At 40.8% G+C, this 27,561-nt stretch overlaps 1 protein-coding gene across 2 annotated transcripts in view; it reads right to left on the minus strand.

Annotated features, from left to right (window-relative positions):
- ZNRF1 (zinc and ring finger 1, E3 ubiquitin protein ligase) overlaps positions 1–27,561 on the minus strand; it is a 102,057-nt gene extending 74,496 nt beyond the window's left edge. For both annotated transcript variants that reach the window (XM_005862617.2, XM_005862616.2), the window contains exon 1: positions 26,959–27,561. In XM_005862617.2, coding sequence (XP_005862679.1) covers positions 26,959–27,385 — 427 coding nt within the window. In that variant the 5' untranslated portion in view covers positions 27,386–27,561. The remainder of the gene's footprint in view (positions 1–26,958) is intronic.

Raw genomic sequence — 27,561 nt, forward strand, 5'->3', positions numbered from 1 at the left:
TAAAGGAAAGAAATTCAGGCACTTGCTACAGCATGGATAAACCTTGAGGATACTATGCTAAGTGAAATAAGCCAGTTATAAAAAGACAAATGCCATGTTTTAATGAGGTAGGGAGCAAGAGTAGTCAAACTGATAGAAACAGAAAGCAGAATGGTAGCTGCCAAAGGCTGGGGGAGGGAGAAATGGGAAGTTATTTAATGGTACAGAGTTTCAGTTTTGCAAGATGAAAAAGTTCCGGAGATTCACAATAGTGTGAATATGGTAAGCTTTGTTATGTAAACTTTACCACAATTAATTTAAAATAATTTTTTTAAAAGCATGCAACAATAAAGATTAAAAAAAAACAAGCATGAAATACTGTAATTACAGGTAAATGTGTTTTTTTAAGATGTTTTTATTGATTTTTAAAGAGAGGAAGCTAGTGAGAGAAACATTGATCGGCTGCCTCCTACCACCCCCCTATCAGGGATCAAGCCAGCAACCTGGTCAGATAGACTCACACATATATGATTAAGAAGGTATATATAGCCCAGCCAGTGTGGCTCAGTGGTTGAGCATGGAACCATGAACCAGGAGGTCATACTTCAATTCTCAGTCAGGGCACATGCCCAGGTTGCAGGCTCGATCCCCAGTAGGGGGCATGCAGAAGGCAGCCGATCAATGATTCTCTCTTATCATTGATTTTTCTCTCTCTCCCTCTCCCTTCCTCTCTGAAATCAATAAAAGAAGGTTTCTTTAAGGTTCCATTGTGATTCAATAGGGAAAAGAGTATTTTCAACATTTGGTGCTGAAATAACTGGGGTATGGGGAATGAACTTTGAAAGGAAGTGTAAGACTTGTACATTAAAAACTATAAAACATAACTGAAAATTAAATAAAATCTAAATAAATGGAAAGACAACTCGTATTCATGCAATGAAAGTCTTAATATTGCTAAGGTAGCAATACTCCCTAAATGGATCTAGAGATCCAACGCAATCCCTATCAAAATCCCAACTATTCTTTTCACAGACATAGATAAGCTGATCCTAAAATTCAAATGACATTGCAAACACCTTTTATTCACAGGTGGAGGCCTTGCCCCTCACAAGACGCATGAACAACTCAGACCTAGATACAGGAAAGGGGAAAATAGGAGATGCAAGTAGCTGGGTATATATAGTGGTGAGGGCCAATAACTTGTGTTCTCAATGAAACTAGAAGTGAAGTCAGCAACCAAAGGCTGAGAAGGGAGTTTTGAGAAGAAAAAGTATGGAAGAGTCCTCCAGAAGGATAAGAGAATGAATGATCTATGGAAATATAGCAGGATTCCCAGGCAGCATTAGGGCCTGCTTGAGGTTAGTGATCATGAATTAGAGTGAGGCTGGTGAACACGCATTTCCTCCAGCCCAGGAGTACACTCACGGAGTAGGCAGTCTTGGATTTAACCATAGCTGTGGTTTAGCTAAGTAAGGGTGACAAAGCAAAAGAGGAGAGGAGGAATGAGAGGGTATCACATGAGGCAGTGATTATAATGACTTTGGAATTTAAGTTATTTAAGGAGAAAAGTAAGGGCATGAGGGTGTGAGAGACAGGGAGAAGGAAATAGGATCAATGGACTGTAGGTTCTGTTGGAATCAAAAATTGTCAGAGGATTGATGTTATGATAAAGGGCAGAAAAATGCAGTCACGTAAGAAAATATGTTTTATTGCACCACCATTCTTATAAAACTACAAAGAATGCTATAGGCTCGTAACTGGTAGGAAGAACATAGGGCTGAAGAATTCCCAAAATTTAATTTTTGATAGTCAAACTGATTAAAATTTAATAACAATACAGATACCATTTATTAGAGCCACATCACTTTCTAGCTATGAAATGTTGGTCAAATTCCCTAACTGCTAGGGCTCAGTTTGCTCATCTGTAAAATGAGAATGATACAGTAACCACTTCGCAAGGTTAGAATCAAAAGAGTTAATATAGCCCTAGCCCGTTTGGCTCAGTGGATAGAGTGTCAGCCTGCAGACTGAAGGATCCCGGGTTTGATTCCAGTCAAAAGCACATGCCCAGGTTGCGGGCTCAATCCCCAGTAGGAGGCGTGCAGGAGCCCAGCTGATCAATGATTCTCTCTTATCATAGATGTTTCTATCTCTCTCTCCCTCTTCCTTACTCTCTGAAATAAATTTTATATATATATATTTTTTTTTTTTAAAAGAAAGAAAGTTAATATTTGAGAAGCATTTACAACTGTGCCTGGAACTTAATAAGCAATAAATAAATGTCTGCCATCAGTAATACCGTTATTATAGACTACTGTTTTTAAGATTGTGCATGTTTCTTTTTTTTTAATATATTTTATTGATTTTTTTACAGAGAGGAAGGGAGAGAGATAGAGAGTTAGAAACATCGATGAGAGAGAAACATCGATCAGCTGCCTCCTGCACATCTCCTACTGGGGATGTGCCCGCAACCCAGGTACATGCCCTTGACCGGAATCGAACCTGGGACCTTTCAGTCCGCAAGCCGACGCTCTATCCACTGAGCCAAACCGGTTTCGGCATGTTTCTTATTTTTAAAAGATTCAATAACCAACAAAAACAGACTTTTATAAAAGCAACAGTCTCAATAAGGAAGAGTTCAAAGACTCAGAGTATTAAGCCTGGCAGAGGCTCAAGTCATTACAAAATTTTTCCAACTTTTGCCACTCTGCTCCTGTTTCTCCACTTTCTGAGGGCAGGGAGAAATTACACTTCCCATCCAGAAGGCTGTGAGCTCACAGGAACTCTATTAACACTGACCTTGCAATTGGGTAATGTGTTCAAGTTCATCCTAAACTCTATTTCCAGCTTCCATGCCAGCACCTTCACTTCCTGCCCACAGTTGGCCTCAGACAGTTACATAAAATAACAACATCTTTAAAGACACCTTCAGAGGATGCTTTCTCTTACTTAGGAATATTTCACATGTTCATTTAGGAACAGTCTAGACTTCTTTTGCATTTCATGTAAGAGCTTGGTTATTGGTGGTTATTACTCCACAGGTCACTGGAGAGAGGAGAATCAAACATTGCCTGTCAGTAACCTGACAGCTACTCAGACTATGTGGCTGTGGGAACTGAGTCCATGAGAGACCCTATTGTGGGATATCATCTCAGACAAATGTCTAGGTCCCGGTGGATTGCTGCAGGCCCCACCAGCACGCTGCCTGGCTGCCTATTTGCGTTTCTGTTCGCAGCACCCCAAGGAAGCAAAAGCCCCGGGCTAAGTACAGAAGTGCCATTAGCTGCCTCTTCCAGGCGAGGCTTGAAGTGTCTCCACCCTGGCCTCTGCTGGTATTTTCTTTCAGAGTGCCTCAGATTGTGGATCCAAGATGAAAATTTCTTAGGCTCTAAGTCTAGCTATGGCAGAAGCAATCATCCCATCAGAAAATAAATAAATAAATAAATAAATAAATAGGGAGAGGGGCAAGGACCAAGGGCTCCTATGAATCCTACTGCCTGGTATAATTATTTACCAAATGTCCTCCGGAGTTGGGGCTGAGCTCTGGGTTCTTTCTAGTTCATCATTTAATTACTCTACGAAAATACACTAAATTTATAGGAGGGGACTTCGTGATCCTTCCCTGTGGTATTCTTACAATTTACAGAGGAGAAAAAAAGTTTATTATTTATTGATTTTTAGAGACAGAAAGGGACAGAGAAAGAGAAAAACATCAGCTGTTGTTTCACTTATCCATGCACTCACTGATCAACTCCTGCATGTACCCTGATGGGGGATCAAACCCACAACTTGGCATATTGGACTACGATGCTCTAACCAACTGAGCTACTTGGCCAGGGCTACAGAGAAGTTTTGAGCAAATAGTAGATATGGTCTCTCTGGTAAAAGAGGTAAACGAGTAAAAGCATTTCTGGGCAAACTTCGTGGACAACACATATTATTATTATATCATGACTTCTTTACCTAAACCAGCACAACGGCTGGGTATTGGGGGAGGGGAATGATTTGCTGTGAATAGGTACCACTTCCACGTACAATAAATTTCTGGAAATGACAACAGAGACGAAAAACAAAACAACAACCTAAAATCCACATATGCACATGGAATGACAGAATAAAAAACAGAAGTTGTGAAATGATATAAGCATAAAGTGTTTTCTACAGTTTCCTACACATCCATCAATCCACAAGGGCAAAAGTCTGAAGAAAGATACACCAAAGGGATCATGGGGAACTTTCGCTTTCTACATTCGTGTTTGAAATCTTTATAATGAATGGTCTAATTATTTTTGTGATGAGGGAAAAAAGCACCATGCTTCCAGACTTGCATAAAAAACAAAACCCAGCTGATTGAGAAACCACAAAGGTCTGTTTCTGCAGAGCACCTATTAGTTATCCTTTCAATCCTTTCAATCCCTTCACCTGCAGGAGGGTTTTTTTTTGGGTTTTTTTTTTTACAACTTCCTTTTTCTTCTACAGATGCCTCTGAATTCTTTCTAAACCCCTCCCAATCACTTTACAAGCCATCTTTTTCTTTCGGGTTAATTTTTTCCAGAAAGTCAACTCCAAGCTACCTTTGCCAACCCTACAAAAATCACCAAAATGAACTGTTAAAACCCTTTTCCAATACAAATTACCTTTATCTTTATGCCAAAAATTACCATCCTTTTTCATGTACATGTTCATTGAACAAGCTTTATTTAGGGAACTACTCTGTACATTGGGCCATAAATATTCAAGAGAGGCTTTTAAATTTTTTTCTCAAACACAGTTGGGTCATAATGGGTACTCTGCAAATAACAAGAACAATGTCCTTTGTCTAAACAGCAAACTTCAAGCCTTAAATCCATAGCAAAGGACAGTAAACAATGCCATCTCCAGCTAGTTAGTTAGTTTGGACTGTGGGCACCAGGACACTGTGTTAAGAAAGATTCTGAATCTACGTAGAGTTCCATAATAAAGAGTGAAGTAAGTTTTAGCAATGTCCGCCATGGGCAAAGAACAAGGTCAAGGTCAGTGGCTCTCTCCTCTCTGCATGGCCTATTCTCGGTCTATCTGGAGTCCAGTCACTGTGAAATGTTGCTATACTTGGAGGTGTGGGTGTGTGGATGTTGTGGGGGGAAGGAAGAAGGCATCCCTTTCTTTTCTTGAAATCTTTAACTGTTCTATAGCAACTCAAAGAATGAGATGGCAATTTATGGGGGTGGAGAAAGACGATTTCATTACAAGGAATTTCCAGCCTGAGTCAAATCTCAAGTAATAAGACCTTGGGCTGGTTTTCTCCAGTCATCTCACAAACCTATTCTCCCTATTCTCAGTTTAATCATGACTGCATAAAATCAATATGCCCATACAGTAATTTTTCTTCATGTTCCCAAAAGTTTATTCAACATTGGAGGTCTGTTCACCTTTTCCCATGGCATCAAATTCTAGGTAATACAAGTAGGCTGGGGTTCACCATTTCATTCCATAAATCATTCTTAGAATGAAATCCCCTCTTTGAATTCTTCCCCTACCTACAGATGGTGCAGAGTGGCAGTAACTCTAAAGAGAGCCTTCTAGATTCAGGGTATCAGCAGGTTCATTTCATCCATTTTCAGGAAATACATGTTTATCAATTCTCTATGTTAAGATTACTGAGAAAAAATTCAGAACAGCACTGTTCAATAGAACTTTCTGCAATGACAAAAATGTTCTGTATGTGAGCTGTCCAATTATAGTAGTCACTAGCAACTTCAGGCTATTAAGCACTTGAAATGTGGCTAGTGTGACTCAAACTAAATTTTAATTGTAATTTAAATATTCATATGTGACTAGTGGCTACTGTTAGACAGTGCTGTCTAGAAGAAAATAAATCCAGCCTCCTGATAAATTGGAAAGCTCTAAAAGTTTATCCTGTAACTTCCCTCTGCATATCCTGAATACAGAGGAAGAGTTAAGCCTTCTGTTGCCATAGAAACAGATCCTTGCCACAGCTGTGAGCTCCCAAGGGGTACAGTGCTGAAAGGTTTCCCTACATGACTCAGGAGCTGCTCTTCCTCTGGGAGTAGAGAACAAAATGATGATGGGCTTCCAGCTTCCTGCCTCCCTGTTCATAGTGTTTGTTGCTCAACAGTATAATGCCAGTGATACAGCTTCATGGAATTTTTGAACAGGAGGAAAAAAAGAAAGCAACTAGCCAACCCCACTTACTTTTCCAAAGAGGAAAACTAGAACCATGGAAACAAGGTGATTTATTCATTTTTGTTTGTTTTTGCACAATTGAAGGCAATAAGTAAGCAACCACCAAATTATTCCAAGGAATTTAAAATGCAGTTGAATGAAATTAAAAATTCAATGGATGGTTAAAAAGCAGGTGAAGAAAGAATTTGTGTACTGAAAGATAGAGATAATAAATTATCCAGCATATAGCATATAGAGATAAAGAACTGAAAAATACCAAAGAGTTTAAGAAACATGAAGGATAGAATAAGAAGGTATGACTCCAAGGATTTCCAAAAGGAAAGATGGCAGAGAATAAAGGCAACATTTGAAGAGATGAGTGGCTGAGAACTTCTCAGATGCTTTGAAAGACATGGAATCTCAGGCTCAAGGACAAACAGCAAGCTGGCTAAATAAAAGTCAATCAAACCCTGAACATGACAGTAAATTTGCAGAACACGAATGAAGAGAAGATAAAAAAGCAGCTAAGAGAGAAAAAAAACACACTTAACTCTAAGAGTTGAGAAGCAGACTTCTAAAATGCAATGTTAGAAAGCAGAAGATAATGGAACAGAATAACATCATCCAATTGCTGAGAGAAAAAAACCCGCCAGCCAAGATTTTTATATCCAAATAAGTTATCATTAAAAGGTTATGGAAAATTTTTAAAAACTTTTAGACAAGTGAAGAAAATTAACATTGATAGACTCTCACTGAAAAAAATTTAAGGCCTACTTCTGGAAGAAAGAAATTTAACTCAGAAGGATGAAACATGATGAAAGAAGGAACAATAGGCAAAGAATTTAGTAAACAGGTGGGTGAATCCAAACAAGCAGACTGTATCAAATAAAAAAAACCACACACACACAATTCTAGGATGTAAAAACAAAGTGGAATTACAATACTGAACCACAAATATGAGTATGATAAACTGTTAATTTTTATATTATTTGGGAAGAGTGTAGCAATACTGAGTTAACTTTAGATTTTATTCAAATACTAGTAGCCCTGTGCACAAATCCGTGTGCCAGTAGATCGCTGCCACCCTCCTATAGCTCTCCGCCCACTGCCCTGCCCTCCTGTAGCTCCCCCCGAAACCCCCACAGCTTGTTGCCCTGCCCTCTCCTGTAGCTCTCTGCCTCCTGCTTGCTTGCTGCCCTGCCCCATCCTGTAGCTCTCTGCCGCCCCCTTATAGCTAGTAGGTTGCTGCCGCCTAATTAAGCAAGTTTATCGATCCGTGATCTAGTCATGACGCACTTGGTTATTACACCTCGTGTAATGGCTAATTAGTATATTCCTCTCTTATTATATAAGATATGGGCCAAAAATTTAAGAGTAGGCTCTAAAAGCTCCCAGATGGTAAGGAGTGAAGGGAGATAAGGATGAAGATGTGGGATAAAGAAAACCCAAGCTATCTAATAGAAGTCAAAAAAGGAGAAAAATGCAAATAAAACACATGGTAAATAGCACGAAACAAGATATTAAATAATATTATATATGACTAGAGGCCCGATGCATGAAATCCATGCAAGAGTAGGCCTTCCTTCCCCCGGCTGCTGGCATGGGCTTCCCTCTGGCACCCAGGACCCAGGCTTCCCTCACAGCCCCAGCTTCGTCTGGAAGGTCGTCCGGAAGGACATCCAGAAAGACGTCTGGTCTAATTAGCATATTATGCTTTTATTATTATAGATGTTCAAATAAGATATAATTATAACCACCATACTTTTAAAATGGGTTAAACTTGCCAATTAAAAGATAGTCTCTCAGCGCTGGCCAGGTAGCTCGGTTGGTTGGAATATTTTCCTGATATGCCAAGGTTGTGGGTTCAATCCCCCGGTGAGAGCACATACAAGAATCAGCAAATGAATGCATAAATAAGTGGAACAACAAGTTGATGTTTCTCTCTCTCTCTAAAAATCAATTTTAAAAAATGATAAGCTTGCCCTAGCTAGGTTAGCTCAGTGGATAGAGCATTGGCCTGTGGACCAAAGGGTCCTGGGTTCAATTCTGGTCAAGGACACATAGCTTGGTTGCAGGCTCCTCCCCGACCCAGGCCCAGGCCCAGGTCAGGGCCCGTGCAGGAGGCAACCAACCGATGTGTTTCTTTCATATCAATGTTTCTCTCTGTCTTTCCCTCTCTCTTCCACTCTTCCTAAAAAAGCAATGGAAAAATATCCTTGGGTGAGGATTAACAACAACAAAAAAATAAATAAATAATGATAAGCTTGATCTAGGAATATACAGAATAAAATTTCACCCAACAATTAGAACACAATCTTCTAAGCACAAATAAAACATATGTGGAAACTGACCATATAGTAATAAACCACAAATTGAGTATCAATAAAAACAAAAAGTCATTATCAGACAGACTGCTCTATGACTATCATGTAATTAAACTGGAAGCCAATTTAAAAAAATGTTTGAACCTAGCCAGCGTAGCTCAGTGGTTGAGTATTGACCTCTGAACCAGGAGGTCACGGTTCAATTCCCAGTCCGGGCACTTGCCCAGGTTTTGGGCTCGATCCTCTGTGTGGGGCATGCAGGAGGCAGCCAATCAATGATTCTCTCTCATCACTGATGTTTCTACCTCTCCCCTCCTTCTTCTCTGAAATTAATAAAAATATTTTTTTTAATAAAGCAATTAAAAAAATACAAAACCTTAGATTTTTTTAATGTTTGAAAAATTTTAAATATACTTGTAAATAACTCATAAATAAAAAAATACTACAAATTAGAAAATACCTAGAACTAAATGATACACAAATATCAAAAATCATAGAATCCAGTTAAAGAAGTACTCGAAGGAAAATTTTAGAGCCTTAAATGCCTATATTAGAAAACAAGATGGAGCCCTGGCCAGCGTTTTCAGTGGTTAGAACATCAGCCTGTGGATTGTATTCCCAGTCAAGGGCATGTACCTGGGTTGAAAGTTCAGTCCTGGGCTAGATAAGGTCCCTTCCTCCCTTCCTCTCTAAAATATCCTCAGGTGAGAATTAAACAAACAAACAAACAAACAAATCTAAAAAGGAAACAAAGAAAGAAAAGGAGATTGAAAAGTCTATAAACATAGGGTCCAGCCCTGGCCAGCCAGGTAGCTCAGTTGGTTAGAGCATCATCTGCATACTCCAAAGTTGCAGGTTCAATACCCAGTCAGGGCACATACAAGAATCAACCAATAAATACATAAATAAGTGGAACAAATTAGTGTTTCTCTCTCAAATCAATAAAATAAATAAATAAACAAACAAACATAGGGTACATCTCAAGAAGTTAGAAAAATACAAAGCAAGCCCAAGGAAAGTAGAAGGAAAGATAAAATAGAGAGCAATGGAATAGCAGGGTTGGGGAGGCAATTGACAAAATCAAAAGCTGGTCCTTTTGAAAATATATTAATAAAATAAAGCTCTAGCAAGAGTAATCAAGAATAAAAAGAAAACAGAAAAGTAACATTAAAAATGAAAAAGGGGATATAATATACAGATAGGAATAGACTGCCTTAAAATATTTGCCTTATCAAAACTGACACAATAAAAAAACCTAAATATACCAATGACATTGAAGAACTTGGATCATTAGACAAAAACCGACTTACAAAAAAAGGTCCCAGGCCCAGATAGTTTTACAGGAGAATTTTACATGCAAATTCTACCACGCATTCAAAGTACTGATATTTCTCTTGTCTCTGTTTCCTCCAGATTCATTTTCCTCTCCGCTCTGTGCTCCACAAGGCTAACAAGTCTGGACATGGTTCAGTTGCTTCCTAAACTTCTTTTGGAATGGACCAAAGGGAAGCACCAGTAGGAGGCTGAAGGACAAGATGACAGAGAGGTTGGGATACTTATTATCTTACTATGTAAGGCCACAGTTCTGTGGGATAGCTCCAAGAGCTAAGGTTCTCAACAGGTTTGATAATGGCTCCCCCACTGTATGTTCCCGATCTAAAAGCGGTGGTAACAGCTTCCCTCTGTGGCCAGTGCCTGGGTGCTTCACCTATCCACTCTTTAGTTAAATTTGATTCAATTACCTCTGAGCATGCCATCTGTTTGTAGCCAGAACTCTCATATGCCTTTATACAAACTTTTCCAAAAAAGAAAATACAGCCCTGGCTGGTTTGGCTCAGTGGATAGAGCATTGGCCTGCAGACTGAGGGGTCCCGGGTTCGATTCCGGTCAAGGGCACATGCCCAGGTTTTGGGCTTGACGCAGGAGGCAGCCGATCAATGATTCTCTCTCATCATTGATGTTTCTATCTCTCTCTCTCCCTTTCCCTTCCTCTCTGAAATCAATAAAAATATATTTTTTTAAAAGAAAAAACATATAGCTCTGGCGGGATGGCTCAGTTGGTCAGAACATTGTCCCTTATACTAAAGGATTTGGGTTTGATCCCAATCGTGGTCGTACAGAAGGCAATCAATTTCTCTCTCTCTCTCTCTCTCTCTCTCTCCCTTCCTCTCTCTAAAATCAATAAACATATCCTCAGGTGAAGATTTTTTTAAAATGAGTGAACATATATTCTCATTTTAAAGGCTACATTAAGCCCTAGCGGGTTTAGCTCAGTGAATAGAGCATCGGCCTGTGGACTGAAGGTTCCCAGGTTCTAATCCGGTCAAGGGCACATGCCCGGGTTGGGGGCTCGAGCCCTAGGGTGTGCAGGAGGCAGCAGATCAATGACTCTCTCTCATCACTGATGTTTCTATTTCTCTCTCCCTTCCTCTATGAAATCAATAAAAGTATATAAAAAAATAAAGGCTACATTAATCCTATATAATAAAAGGCTAATATGCAAATTGACCAAAAGGCGGAAGACCAGTAACTACAACACGCACTGACCAAGCTCAATGCAGGAGCTGCCCCCTGGTGGCCAGTGCGCTACCACAGGGGGAGCGCCGCTCAGCCAGAAGCCGGGCTCATGGCTGGCGAGCGCAGCGGAGGTGGAGGACATCCCCCAAGGGCTCCCAGACTGCGAGAGGGCGCAGGCCGGGTTGAGGGACACCCCCCCTCTGCCCCACCAAGTGCACAAATTTCATGCACCGAGCCTCTAGTCATAATAATAAGAGAAGACAACATGAAAATAAAATTATGAGTGAAATCTCATAATATATATGCAAATAAGGTTTGTTTCATCAATATAAGGACAGTTTAACATTACAAAGTCTATTAGTATAATTGACTTCATTAACAAATGAAAGGAGGAAGACCATCTGAATAATGTAAAGGAAAATTTTGATAAAATAGCCATTTGTGATCATTTAACAAATTAAGAATAAAAGAGAATAAAAACTACCTACCAAAGTACACACAACACTTCCAATACAAGAAGCACTCCCTTTAATAGGAGGAAAACAAAGATGCCCATGATTATAGACTCAAATAGATTTTTTAAAAATATATTTCTTTATTGATTTCAGAGAAGAAGGGAGAGGGAGAGAGAGATAGAAACATCAATGATGAGAGAGAACCATTGATCGGCTGCCTCCTGCACGCCCCCCACTGGGGATCGAGCCCACAACCCAGGCATGTGCCCTTGGCCGGAATCGAACCTGGGACCCTTTAGTCCACAGGCTGACACTCTATCCACTGAGCCAAACCGGCTAGGGCTAGACTCAAATAGATTTTTTACTAAAGAAAGTAGACAGCAATCCATAAATAATAAAGAGAAACACATAGGAAGATTTTTCAAAGAAAAGCCATTATATGCAGATGTGATTCTCTTGGACTTTCTCTGTATATAAATGAAATGAAAACTATTAGACCTATAAGAGTTCAACAAGTCTGCTCAAGAAAACTCCAATAATTAAAAAAAAAAAATTAAAGCTACTCTTTACAGTAATAACCAAAAAACTATAAGGTACCTAGTGATAAATCTAACAAAAGGGTTTCAAGATCTTAAAAAATTATGAAGCTTTCTCCAGACACTAAACAACAAAAGGGGCTACATTTACTGATCACTTACTATCTGCTAGGCACTGTTTTGAGTGATGTGAATATGCCAATAAACTCATTTAATTCCTACAGTAGTCCCATATGGTATATATAATTATCATTATCCTCACTTTAGAGCTGCAAGATTAAGTCACTTGCCTAAGATTCCTGCCGGAAGCTGGTCCATCCGTGCTGCTTGACATAGTCGCTGCAGGGAAGAAACATCTGCACAGCACATGTTTCAAGGGACCTGGGGAATATGGCATACTGTTCTTAATATGTTTGCTCCCCTTCTTAGCACTATGTGTTTTAACCAAGGTCACCTCTCCGAGAAAGGTTGTTTCCCCAGGTGGGGATTTTTCCCTGGAGTTAGGGATTAACAGGACTAAGGAAGGGAATCAGTAAAACCCCTTAACTAAGTGCCAGGCGGGTAGTTAATCACTTTACGAACAATCACTCTTAAACTACATAATCTTTTCTTAGGATAATCTCCTTCAGTTACTTCCTTGTAGCTTAACGGAACAATAGAGTAGTGACCTTGGAATGGAGATAAAAAACGCCCTAACCTTTGGAATAGAATGGATAGGATTAAAATCAAATGTTATAAATACAGATGTATCAGGAGAATAAAGAGAGAACCTCGCTATGCTGATCAACTGAACACTGTCTCTGGGTCATTCCTTCTTCGCCGACTCCGTCCACACCTTTGGGAACCCCTGGACCTGCTGGGGCTGGACCCCAACAGATTCCAAAGCTAAAAATCAGCAACACTGGGATTCAAATCTAATACAGTCTGGCTCTGAGCCTGCAACCTTAACCACAACCCCACACTGCCTCTCATAAAAGTGAGGTGCCCATTCCTCCCATGAAGGCACCTCTGGCTCAGCCAACCCAAGCCTCCATTCTCATGTCATGAACTCTCCAGCCTACAGCCGTGAGAAGACCCTCAAATGAAGGGCACAAGCCCTTCTCTCAACGGAAGGGATCAGAGCACAAACCTGGGGAGCAGGGGTTGGGACTAGATCTACTGTCATCCACATAAGGATACAGGACAGCGCTGATGAAAGCAGATCTCAGTATTAGGCCTAATTACTTCTTCAGCCACCATGCCAATTTTAAGATCAGGTGGTTTTCCCATTCCCAGGAGCAGGTCAATGTAGATTCTCAGACTTTAGAAGTTTCAATTCTTACTTAAGACATTAAGCTGCTTTGCAGAGTTAAGAACTTAATGGACTTTCAACTCTTTATGTTTTTCTAATAACATTTAAAAATTCTGGATAACGAAGATGAAATATTTAATTTATTTATACAAATTTTGCAACTTTTCTGTGAGTCCGAAATTAAAGTTTTTAAAAACATTTTAAAAATCTATTCTTTTATTTCTGTAAGTCCACTTCCATCAGGTTCATGAGTAGACTCAATGTTAGAGTTGGCAATTGATAAATTCAATGTAATTCCAACAAAATATCCTAACGAGTTTTTCTGCAGAGAAGTTGACAAAGCTGTTTCTAAAATTTAACTGGAAGCAAAATGTACCCAAAATAGCTATCCAGTTTTTGTTGTTTTTATTGTTGTTGTCTGTAACATACAGAATTGTTTATTCTGCTGTTTGCAATACAAAGACATAGGGAAATGTTATTGTTTGTGCAATATAGTAGGGGGGAAAATTCGAAACTGCCCATTAGGGTCAGTTTGCCAGATGTCCTGTCATTAAGAATACCAGCTATAAACAGAGCAGTTCCCCCGCAGTTTGTACTTCATTTTGTTGATTCTATCCGGATTCTGTATTTGTTCCCTAGAAAGCTTCATTCAGACAACAGAGCTTTGAAAAAGAATAAATAACAAGATGAAAGGATTTACCCTTCCACATGGCAAGACAAAACTACAGTAATTAAGAAAGTATTAGCACATAGATAGACAAATTGACCAATGGAACAGAACAAAAGGCCCAGGAACAAATCCATGCCTGGAAGGAAACTTGGTATATGATAGAGGTGGCTTGCAAATCAGCAGAAAGACCTTACTTACCATTCCTCACTTGTTGCTGGGAGAGCTGGTTATTCATATGGAAAAGGAAAATATATCCTTATCTGACAATTTAATTCTATACGAATTAAGAACTTAAATATGAAAGGCAAATTTAAAAACTTTTAGAATGATATATAAAATTATATGTTTATAACCTCAAGAAAAGAAAATCTTCCGTAAGACACAAAATACACAATCCATACGAGAAGATACTGAAATATTCAATTATATTAAAATTGTTAACCATAAGAAATCACAAAGAGAGTAAAGAGATAATCCACAAACTAGGAGAAACACATCTGCATTATATATGACAAAGAATTATTAGACCGCCCTGGCCAGGTAGCTCAATTGGTTAGAGGGTCATTCCCATACGCCAAGGTTGTGGGTTCCATCTCCGGTCAGGCCACATACAAGCACCCAATGAATGCATAAATAAGAAGAACAACAAATCAATGTCTCTCTCCCTCTCTCTCTCCAAAATCAATTTAAAAATTTTTTAAATAAATTTTAAAAAATTATTATCCCAATACAAAACACAAATTCATATAAACTAGTAAGAGAAGGATGAACCATCCAATATAAACATGGGTAAAAAACATGAACAAGCATTTCATAGGAGAGGAAACATGATGACTAAGTATACAATATTAATTTGTGTAAATACATATCACCAAATATACAAACAACATCATAATGATATACTATTTCTTTTTTTAAAATATATTTTTATTGGTGTCAGAGAGGAAGGGAGAGGGAGAGATAGAAATATCAATGATGAGAATCTTGATTGGCTGCTTTCTACATGCCCCCTCCTGGGGATGGAGCCCACAACCTGGGCATGTGCCCTTGACCGGAATCGAACCTGGGACCGTTTAGTCCGCAGGCCGATGCTCTATCCATTGAGCCAAACCGGCTAGGGCTGATATACCATTTCACACCCACCGGAACTTGACAAAAATTAAACTATGACAATATCAAGTTCTGTCAAGGTCATGAAACAAGTGAAAATATGCTATTTGGAGAGTGTAAATTGGTACCAACACATTGGAGATCTACTGGGCAATATTTAATTAAGAGTTGAAGCTATATATACCCTATGACCCAGCTATTTCCTGACTAAGAATGTACCCTAGAAATACTCTCATTCAAGTATATAAGGAAATAGGAAAGCATTCTCAAAGCAATTGAAAATAACTTTAATATCCATTGACAGGATAATGGATCTATAAATGGTGATATTTGTGGTATATTCATATAATAGAGTACAGCAGTGAAAATTAATGTGGCAGAACAATAAGTACTACAATGGATTTATAGATCTCAAATCCCTTTTGAGGAACATACATATGGATGTGAAAGGATAGAGACATTACGATAAAGTTTATATAAATTAAATGAATACTGTTTTGGATAGTAATATGCAGTAAAAATGTGAACATATAAAGGATGATAAACAGGAGAGTCTGGGCAGTGGTTACCTTTGGGGAGGGAAGGTGAAAAAACAGAAATTGGGGAGGGCACATACAATTACATCTGTAATGTCTTATTTATTTATTAATCTGGTAGGTAAAGTACATTATCTCTTTTGAATGCCTTAAATAGCTCATTTTTTAAAAAGATTCCAAGAGACCTGAGCTTCTATTCAGTTATACCACTATTTGATTTCCTGAAATGTAAAAATGAAATCAGATTTGAAATAGCACAAATCCCTGTGACTTTCCCGTTTTGCTACTACAGCAATGAAACTTTGCAGTTCAACTCATAAAAGTGAATGGACAGGAAAAGGAAGGGTCAGGCTCCAGCCTGGATCCCATGACAGGACATACCCCGAGGCCTCTCACGGAAAAGAAAGGCAGGAAAGTAACTCCTGCTTTTTTATAAAAGTGACAATCACGTTTTCTTTAAATGTTTCAACTCCTGAGGCAAGACACTTTGTAACTAATTATACTAGCAGTTAAAAATGTTGAGCCTCCACTATAACCTAAGAAAATTAATCCTCTCGGAACAAATTAATCCTCTCAGAACGAGGTTCCAATTGCTTTTTCCTTGTTTAAAAGAGTTGGTTAAAGTCATCTTTGAAGGATGTCTGTATAATCCTACAGACCTCAGATCTCAAGGCCCAGAACCCCCCTCCCAGTTTGTGCTTATGTCCTTTTCCTCATTACGTCATTGCTGGCTCTTAGGCATCAAACACCAACTTCCTGTTCCCCTTTATTGAACTCTGGAGACTTGGAACTGGTAAGAGGCTTTGAAGAAAAGTACAAAGCCAGGAAAACACGGAATGGAGACAGCTATGACTTTCCGAAGAAAAGCAAATCTTAACCCAGTTGTAATGATCTTTCAGACTTTCCTCTGTCGGTAGCTTTCATAAGACAGTGGTTCAGACATGAGGACGAAGAATTGTAAATCACTGAAGTTGGCAGCAATCAAACTCAGGTTTGGGCGGACACGAATTTTGTTTGTTGATGTCATAATCCTGGCTTGTTCTGAACTCTTAATATCTCTAGCCTTTCCTTTTCACCATCCTACAAAGAGACTGAGTGATGTTCACTTTGGGTGTCATTCTAAGTGTTTACTAGACCTAAAATCTTAAGAGCACAGATGACCTTGAATGAATCCTCTCTTTGTAAAGTACCGAGAGCCAGACCACTATTTCACAATATGGAAAAAATTTCACACTCATGACTCTTAAATTCTCATCATTAGGTCCACAGCCATCCCTTAATCCAGAAATATGCTTTTCCTGCAAATGACCTTAGGCCTTCTGACCCAAGGCCTCGGTCTCATGATCCTATTATATATATACTACAGTGGTGTTTTAATGGACTGAGTCTGAATGTTGAGACTCCAATCTCATTGGTCATGCTACGGTGGCAATTCACTGAGCACAGGCCTCCCCATTCTATTCTGCTGCCCTGCACTTTGAATTCAGGGCTCACAGTCAGAAGGAAAGCACCAGAGTTCTGATATGGCAGCCTCTGGTTATGTTCCACCAAGGGATTTATCATCCACAACCCACTCAACTCCCTCCCCCAACAGCTACCAAAAATTCCCCTGGTGAGAAATGCTATTATGAGAAGGAGTGCCTGCTTTGTGACTCACACTGTTTCATTAAAAAGATTTTTTTTTTTGCAAACAGAATTTCAGTAGAAGAATCCAAAGGTTTTCCAAAGCCACACCAAACACAGAACAGCTCATAATACTATTTTTTTAAAGGCCTGCTACTTCATAGGAAATCCCTCTACCTCAAAATACTGGAGAAGCTTAGATTCACTATCCTTTTATGTTGCACTTGCCTCTGAGCTGAGAGAGGAGGTAGGAAATGGATCAATTAAATACAGCTAACATGACTGGGCTTGTTAGAAATTAAGATGGAAGGCAGCTAGTGTGCAAACCAGCCCACATCACAGGTCTTAAGACTTCCCATAGATCTCAAGGATAACTGGCTATAATGGTTTGACTGGTTCAGCCATATCTGACTAGGACTGAAAAAATATAACAACATGTGGTATACATGGGTATTTAGTGATGCTCATTACAGTAGTGGGCAGTGTTACAAAAAAGTTTCTTTGGTCCAGCTGGAGTGGCTCAGTTGGTTGAGCATCATCCTGTGCACCAAAAGATTATGGTTCGATTCACAACCAGGGCACATACCTGGGTTGCAGGTTCCAGTCCCTATTGGAGCTCATGCGGAAGGCAACCAATTAATGATTCTCTCTTTCTCTCTCCCCTTTCCTCTTCTCTAAGCATGTCCGTGGGTGAGGATTTTTTTTAAGAAGTGTCTTTGAAAAGCTGACTTAGATGGTATTTATTATACCTTAGAGGGCATTAAAAGTATAAATGATCTAAGTAGAACAGAACAATATTACAGAAAGCTAATTTGTATTTATGGTAGACCAAGTACTTCATTGGTTTAGGTTGGACTCGCTCAAATCTTAGGATTCCCAGAGTACTTGAGCAGGCCTCAGGATGAAAGAATCTTAACAGCTCTCCCTAAGGAAAAACACCTCAGCAGGGCAAAGGAAAAAAAAAAGGGGGGGGGGAGGCGGGGGGAGGAGATGACTTGAGATGGAAAAGATCTCCAAAGAGCTGAGAAATATGGACAAAATGACCAAGCTGGCTGAGATCTAGGGTCTTGGATTCTCCTCCTACATCTGTCCCAAATCATCTGGGTGACTCCATATCTAAGTTTCTCTACCTGCTAACAAATCAACTTTGACATTAAAAGATACTGTACTGCCCTAGCTGGTTTGGCTCAGCGGATAGAGCGTCGGCCTGAGGATTCAAGGGTCCCAGTTCAATTCCGGTCAAGGGCATGTACCTGGGTTGCGGGCACATCCCCAGTAGGGGGTGTGCAAGAGGCAGCTGAATCCATGTTTCTCTCTCATCGATGTTTCTAACTCGCTATCCCTCTCTCTCTCCCTTCCTCTCTGTAAAAAAATCAATAAAATATATATTTTTTTAAAAGATACTGTACTGTATTACAGAGGGGAGGCATGGCTTATTTAACTATACTTTTTTGAGGGCTAAAGGTACTACCAACAAGAAATTTGGAGCCATGTTATGACAAGTTTAATGCCTTAAGATCAAGATGGCTGCATATTCCTAAATGTAAGGTGAGGTTTCTCCAAAAATTATCCTTCAGAAATCAAGGTATCACCTATAGCCGAAGTCTGCATAAAGTCCCTCAGTATGGACCATTCTTTAATTTATAAATACTCAACTATAACACATATTTAATAATTATTCCAGGAGAAATGACATTTCAGTCACTAGTGTTGGCTATCACAAACAAGGCTTTAAAAATTACTTAAAATGACATGAAAATGGCCATGTTGTGGAGCTCAGAGACATACACTTAGAAGATCAAAGAGGAAAACCATGGGTTTTTGTGACTTGGGATAAATTTTACAGAGACAGATTACAAAAGTGGTGGATCATGCTTTTAGAAAGCAGAGTTGAACAATCAGAAAGGAAAGTGGCCCTAGGGATGAAAAAGATCCCGAAGTCAAAGATATACATGAAGAGTTTGAAAAACAGTTTTTCTTTTGATATTCTCATTGAGAAGATAGATGACCACCTGTATTGGAACATATGAAGAATTCCTTAGTAGACACTTGACTGGAACCACAAAGAAAAGATCACCTGTCCCAGCTCAGAACTAGGGTTTAGGAAAGAATGAATAGTGTGAGTGAAGAGTAGAGAGGATATATCATCCATGTAACAGACTTATGGACAAAACCCTAAATTTGTTTGTTTATTCAACCAAGGCACTGATAAAGAAGGTAAAATCTTCCACAAGCTGCAATATTCCAACTCTTAAGGAGAAAGCAAAGATTCTTAGGAATGTGGACCTGATAGGGGTTCTAGGGAAAGTCACCTCACAGGATGATCTATCTGAACATAAATTCCTAACTGGGCAGGTCTTGGTGAGTAGTCAGGCTCCAGGCATATAACCTCTGTAGTAAAAGGCTTATCTTTGCCTTAAGCAAGGCCTGTCCATTGTTCCTGTGCATCTAGGTTAACACACCTTTAAATGTCTCTTTTCAGACCCTTCCTTCTAAAGCCACCCTCCAGGGATCACAGAATCCTAGCTATCATGTAATCTGATCCCCACCTTGCTTTCTCCCACCTTCAGGTAATCTTCCTTTTAAGGTTCCTTCAATTCCAAATGCATAGAAGAGAGCTGCAAAATAGTATTTCTTGGAAGCATTTATCTCAGCCTGTTGAGATGTTGCTTCCAGGTGTATCTTCTGTATGGCTCAAATACATTTTCTAAAAATTCTCTACAGGTTTCGATGTTCTTACGTCAACAGAAAGAACAAAGTAATGTTAATCACCCTTCTAATAAATACATGTTCCCAGCACCTAGCACAGGTCCTCGAATACTGGAGGCACTCAATAAGTACTTGAATAAATGAATGTCTTAGCTCAATAGACCTACACACACACACACACACACACACACACACACACACACACACACATCTCATACTTTTGGGTCAGGTAAGAGAAAAGGAAAGAGGTATTCTGTCCACTTAAAGTCTGGATTCATCCTAAGATCTTGACTTGTCTATCTGGCTGGGGATATATAACTCAGTAAGCTCCTCTGTAGCACAAGTAGCTAAAGGCAGCAGCTGTGCCTTAGAAGAAAAATCAGGGGGAAGACAGCACAGAAGGAAAGGGGACATTGCCACAATTAACTTCTGTTTGGAGCAACTTCAATTCTCAGGACCAAGGCAGATTGGCTTAGGCCTATCTGTAGGAGAAAATTGCTTAGCTCCATGTAAAAGAAAACCATCAAATAATGAACAATGCTTTTACTGGGTGAATCTACCCTCTGGGAGCAAATGAAAAGATTTGTATGCATCCTGCTTAGGAAAGATCTGCCTGGTTTAGTAATATTAAAAATAATGCTAATGGATCCACCCAAAAAATTAAGAGTTCTTTTTCTGAATTCTATATCCATCATGGATTGAGGTTCAGATATAAATGGTCCTACATTTTCAGGATAATTTGCAAATTGAGATTCTTGGGTCTCTCGTTAGGTGTACTGAATTCTGGGAGTGAGGTCCAGTCATCTGCATTGTTAACGAGCCCCCTATTTTGGGCAGAGTCAAGTTTGAATACCCTTTGAACCATTTACAGAAAAGAGCTCATTTGTATCTGCCTCCTTATTATAGACCCAAGAGTGCATTAGGCATTCTTACCATGCCTCCTCTAACTTGGTTTTTACAGGGACCCAGTGAATTCCCTCTTCCTCTTTATTCCCAAGAGAGGAAAGTGGTATCTCAAATCTAACAACTCTGGGGAGATCTCGAGGTAAACAGTCTCATCAGTCTAGAAACTACCCCAGCTGCTGCTTTACGATTAAACATGGTTCTTTATTTGCTTCATACTTGAGGGTTGGTCTTCAGGTTATTCATTTACACCCACGACTCACCCTTTATCAATATCAGGAACTGAAACACTGGAGTCAAGAATAAACCTGTGTGCTGTTATGAACATAAAATTCAAAAATAAAAACTGCTGGATCGGGTGGCTCAGTTGGTTGGAGCATCATCCCATACACCAGTGATGGTGAACCTTTTGAGCTCAGTGTGTCAGCATTTTGAAAAACCCTAATTTAACTCTGGTGCCGTGTCACATATAGAAATTTTTTGAGCCCTAACCAGTTTGGCTCAGTGGATAGAGCGTCAGCCTGCGGACTGAAAGGTCCCAGGTTCGATTCCGGCCAAGGGCATGTACCTTGGTTGCAGGCACAACCCCAGTAGGAGGTGTGCAAGAGGCAGCTGATCAATGTTTCTCTCTCATCGATGTTTCTAACTCTCTATCCCTCTCCCTTCCTCTCTGTAAAAAATCAATAAAATATATTTTTTTAAAAAAATTTTTTTTGATATTTGCAACCATAGTAAAACAAAGACTTATATTTTTGATATTTATTTTATATATTTAAATGCCATTTAACAAAGATAAATCAACCCAAAAAAATGAGTTCGCGTGTCACCTCTGACACGCGTGTCATAGGTTCGCCATCACTGCCATACACCAAAGGTTGCAGGTTCAATTTTGGAGTCAGAGCATCTAGGTTGTGAGTTCGATTCCTCGACAGATGGTTCTCACATCAGTGTTTTCTCTCTCTCTAAAATCAATAAAAACATATCCTCAGGTGAAGGATAAAAAAACACAAACTGCTGGATGTATGAAGTCCCTCCTCATATTCAAGTCTATATAGCCACAGTAATCACTAGGAACCATTTGATTCAGACTAGACCATGACAAAGCTTGGAAAAGAAACAGATAGAAATTTACACTAATCCATCATTCTAAAGACTGGGATTAGGATTTAGGTTTTGAGTTGACTTCAAGATTCAGCAACCCATTATCATTAAAACACCCCTACTTAAGGCTTTGTAGGACTAGGACCTATTTAAGTTACCACCACTTCCCTATGAAGTTTTTTTTTCAATTTTGAAACTGTCACCAAAGAAGTTTAGTTTTAGAATTAGGTTTTCCAAAATGTTAATGCCCAATAAGCTTGGGTTGAATATCACATTAGTAAAATATAAAGCATGTTCCTTTTCCCAAAAGGTATTAGAGTAGCATTTGTTTGGTTAAAAGTGGCCTGGCTCAGAGTCCTTGTGACATATTTGGGGTGTGTCTTTGTTTAGTAGCAAAATGTTCACATCCCATAAAGCAAACACTTTAAGAGTGAAAAATCTCTGTTTTTTGCAAGACCTTTCAAACCCCAATGAGTAAGAGTTAACTGTGAACTTCAAGAAATTCTCTTCTCCTCGGGGGAACTTCTTTTATTTTATAGAAAACAAGCCCTCATGCCCTGGCCAGTGTGGCTCAGCTGGTTGGAACATCATCTCATACACAAAATGGAGGTGGGGGGTTCGATTACAGGACAGGGCACATGCCCAGGTTGCAGGTTTAATCCCAGGTCAGGACACATGCGGGAGGCAGCCCATCAATGTTTCTCTCTCACAATTATCTTTCTCTCTCCCTTCCTCTCTCTAAAAATCATTTATTTTTATGAAAAGGTCAAAGAAAAAATAAAAGCCCTCACGGTGAATAGAGAACTCCAAACTCTGCTTTAAAAAAAGTCTTCATTTAAAAAAAGAAAAAGTCTTAATTAAGAATAGAACTTAAGCCCTAGCCGGTTTGACTCAGTGGATAGAGTGTTGGCCTGCGGACTGAAGGGTCCCAGGTTCAATTCTGGTCAAGGGAACATGCCCAGGTTGCAGGCTTGATCCCCAATGGGGGGATATGCAGGAGGCAGCCGATCAATGATTCTCTCTTATCATTGATGTTTCTATCTCTCTCTCCCTCTCTGAAATCAATAAAAATATATATTTTTTAAAAAACACAACTTCTACAGGGCAGGGGACCCATCATTCTCTTTGGAGACCACAGAATGCTTTCCCTTCTTCAGAAACCATGTGAAGGACCATTACCTTTAGCACACCTATGGTGAGGCACAAAAAGGCTTTCTGGTCCACTCCAATAGAGTTGGCAACTCTCCCTAATTATTTAAGAATGGAGAAAAGTAATTAACTTGAGAACCCTAGAGCGGCAGCAAAATAGAATGAGGTATCCTGCTAGCATGTTTAAAGACTTATGAAAAGTCACCTTCTATGAACCCCAGTTGATGGCTTGGTGACAATAGAGAATAGCTTAGATTTTTCTGAATGTACATGTGTATTCATACAAATGACTAACAAGTTGGAGTGAAAGCCTCAATGACCAGCCATTTTATAGAAGGATCCAGAAACCTCTTCCTTCCCACATGGTGGGTCCTCTATGTTTTTCCCCCACATCTAGAAATCCATATTCGAGATAAATGGGGTACTATTAGAAACACCTTACAGCAAAACTTACATTTTAATGTGGAAAGGAATGGACTCTCTAACTCTGATCCGATAAAGCAGTTCTTCTCAATAGCACTCATTGTTATGAACTGTCCATCAATTCAGGTCAGATTTCAGTAGAGAGCATTTTGGGGAAACAGTCCACACAAGTCTAAATCTCAATGCCCAACAAATTCTGAGATGAAAGAAGGCTGAGAACTATAGAAGTGCCCCAAAGGAACACCACTTTCTATCTGTATGTTATTTGGCTTTTCTAAACACTATCTCAGTAGACCCAACAAGGTAAGCAGGATAGACAGTATCCCCCATCTACAGGTGAAGAAATGGGGACTCTGAGGCTAAATGACTCACTTGCCCAAGGCCACAAGTAGACAGTTAATTAGTAGCTCTATCAGGAAATGAGCACAGTCATCTGACTCACAGGCCAGTGCAATTTCCAGGACCCTGTCAGCTTCCTTACGCTGGATGAGAGGCAGTAGAGCAGCGGTTCTCAACCTGTGGGTCGCAACCCCTTTGGCAGTCGAACGACCCTTTCACAGGGGTCGCCTAAGACCATCCTGCATATCAGATATTTACATCACGATTCATAACAGTAGCAACATTACAGTTATGAAGGAGCAACGAAAATAATTTTATGGTTGGGTCACAACATGAGGAACTGTATTTAAAGGGCCAGAAGGTTGAGAACCACTGCAGTAGAGTGTAATGGTTAAGAGCCAGGTCTAACTCTGGCAGGACCTTCATTCCAATCCCAGCTCCACCACTTACTTCACTGACATCTATATTCTGTGCCCAAGAAGAGTTCCAAAGCACCCTGAAAACACAAGCAAGACGCCTTGGCCTGTGTGGCTCAGTTGGATGGGCATCGTTTGGTGCACCAGAAAGTTTGCTGGTTCGATTCCCAGTCAGGGCATATGCCCAGGGTATGAGCTCGGTCCCGGTAGGGGTTGTGCAGAAGGCAATCAACCTTGATGTTTCTCTCTTCCTCTCTCTCTAAAAAATAATCAATAAACTATTTAAAAAACAAAACACAAGCAAGAGCACCAACTTCCAGGCTTCTAGTCAACTGCGCACCAAAATCCTTACCCTTATGCCCTTATGACACAAGAGCAAAAACTGCTCGGACCTTACTCAAAGGCTCCAAAATAGAATCTTTTTATAATAATGAACAAGAGAGGAAGAAGGATGTTCTGGAAGGAAGATCCCCCTGGCTTGCCCACAAAAAGGGAGACAGAAGCGTGGAAATACGAAGGTTCATCTCAAATAAACTGCACAGGAAAAACTAATTACTTTATTTGAATAAAAGATCGCATTCTTAAAGCAGTAGTTTTCCATCCAGGTGGTACCCACCCCCTCACCCCCCAAGTCCCTACAAAGATCATTTGGAAATTCCTGAGGGCATTTAGTGGGCAGGGCCAGGTATGCTCAATGTTTTGCAAAAGGACAGGATGGCCCTATAAAGAAAGTTATTACCCAAAATGTTAACAGCAGCCCCCAACACATGCTTTAATAGTAATTCCCATGGTCCGGTGGCTCTTCCTACCCTGACCACAATTGGATGAAAAGAAAACTAAGATTTCACAGCTGAAGAATCTGAAATTTTGGAATCCAATTATAACCTCACAACTACAGCATGAAACCTGGTGGTGGAATAAGGAAAAAGAAGTTTCTAGTAAAAGACAGACAAGAAATTTTAGTTAACAGGGAACTCCTTCCCCAGACAAGCCTCTATAACAGCGGTTCTCAACCTGTGGGTCACGACCCCTTTGGGGGTCGAAGGACCCTTTCACAAGGGTCGCCTAAGACCATCAGAAAACACATATATAATTACATACTTTTTTGTGATTAATCACTATGCTTTAATTATGTTCAATTTGTAACAATGAAATTGGGGGTCACCACAACATGAGGAACTGTATTAAAGGGTCACGGCATTAGGAAGGTTGAGAACCACTGCTCTGTAAGATTATATTTGTTTTATAATACACAAAATTCTGTGATTTTAGAGAAACTTCTTACAGTGCTTTTCAATTTAAAACCAGATACTAATGACAGTTTCTTTAAAAAAAAACTTAACCACATCATCTCACAAACACAGATGACTCTTTCTGGACCAAATTTTATAAGACAGATTGTTAATTTCAAAATTTTTAAAGCTGATCAAATGTCTAATAGTGCCAAAGGCAGTCAGTCTTGCCTGGCATCCCATTCAGGGCAGAGTTTGATGCAAGTCAGAGAAGCCTGTTCAAATAATAAAATACCATCCTAGCAATTCAAAAGCCACTTTCAAGTGTTACCTGTCATCCATCAGTCACTATTCCTCCCCCTCAAATAAAATTATTTCACAAATTAAAGTTTATAGAATTGAAAAAAAGAAATCCAGACTCTTTAAAAAAATAAAGGCCAATTAGTAAATAGCGGCCGCACACCTCTTTTGACTAATTTTCTAGAAGCCTAACCTGGCTTCTCAGGTTAGCGGAGCAGACAGACCTGGAGCAGACAGACCTGTTTTCCTCCCAGACGCTCCTGCCACTCACAGCCTGGGAAATCCTCCTCCAGCTTTTCGCTGGCCTGTTACCAGAAGTTCACATCGTGAATTCATCCAGATTCTCTGGATCTTCCTCTTCCCCTGTCATGCACCCACAGCCTGGCAATAAAATCTCACCTCTCTGTTCCAAGAGGATGCAGATGATCTGGAAGACCAAGCACTTAGCATGGAGGGGAAGAAAGGAAGATGGGGAGGGATGGGAGAGTCATTGAGCCAAGCCTACTGCATGCAGCACGGGAACCAGAGCCCTGGTCCTGCAAAGCCTGGGAGGGGGGGAGGCTCCCTGGCTGGGCCTCCATTCAGCAGGCCACACCTGTCTACGCCAACAGCCTGCTAGCTGCTCCATTTTAAACAATTCAAACAGACCTCCAGCCGGGGGGCAAAATTCAACACCCCTCTGTCCCAGCTAGAGAGTGAGCGCCCTAATCCAACCACCACTTGGCTCTGATTTTATTTCTCTTCACACTCGTTGTTTGGGAGACGCCACTTGGTCAAACTGGACCTGTCTGTCTGGTAAGGGTGAGGGAGGCCCAACGCTGCAGTTACAGAAGGAAAGCCCCGGGGCTGACTTGCCCTAAGTCAGGCCAGACCTCTTCTCTGAGGACGGTGATGCCGGTGGTAAGAGGGATTCCAATAGGCAGGTTTCATTCACTCTGCCCATCCACAAGTGGGTCAAGTCCTAAAACGCCCGGCTCCACGGCCTCGCAGAAAACCTCCCTCCTTTCTAAAGGTTCGGTATCCAATCGGTCCCTTGGCTTCGGGAACCCAGGGGACAGCAGACAGACTCTGGCCGTGCACTCTCCGTCCACACGTTCACACGCGCGCCAAGGTTTGGGGCGCCCCAGCACGCCCTTCCTTGCACTCCACCCTCCCGGGCCCCCTCCACCACCCGCGGACTCACCGCTGTGCGAGCTGAACCACCTGGGTGCGATGTGCAGAGGTAGAGCATCCGCCAGCGAGGCTCGGGAGCCTAGGTACAGCATCCCGTCTCTATGGTGACCGCCGCCGGTCTCCTGGTAACCATTGCCTTGGGCATAGGTGGATCCGTCGGATGCGGACCCTCCGCCGCTGGGCGCCCTCTCCGAGTCGCCGGTCCCACGAGAGGCGGGGGTGTAGAGGCCAAAGGGCACCCCTCCGGCCGTGCTGGGGTCCATGCCCATGCCCGCCACCGAGCTGACCGAGCGGCTGCGCAGCCCCATGGCCCCGCCGCCCGCCCGGTAGTGCCCAAAGTGGGGCGCCCCTCCCGGCGGGGGCACGGCGCTGTCATCCGTGGAGACCCCCGGGAAGGGCCCCCGGGACCTGGCCGCCGTGCTCTGCTTGCCCCCCATGCTCGCCCGGGCCCCGATGGGGCGGGAACCTGGAGGCCGAGGCCCTCCCCCACTTCTCAGCGGCGGGGAGAGGGCTGGGCGAGCATAAAGGGGAAGGGAGTCAAAAAGGAGATCGGGAGGGGGAAAAAGAAAAAGAAAAAAGGAAACCCGCAGGGCGGGAGCGGCAGGCGGGCGTG

This window comes from Myotis brandtii, unplaced genomic scaffold, assembly GCF_000412655.1.
Source record: "Myotis brandtii unplaced genomic scaffold, ASM41265v1 scaffold165, whole genome shotgun sequence".
Classification (NCBI taxonomy): Eukaryota; Metazoa; Chordata; class Mammalia; order Chiroptera; family Vespertilionidae; genus Myotis; species Myotis brandtii.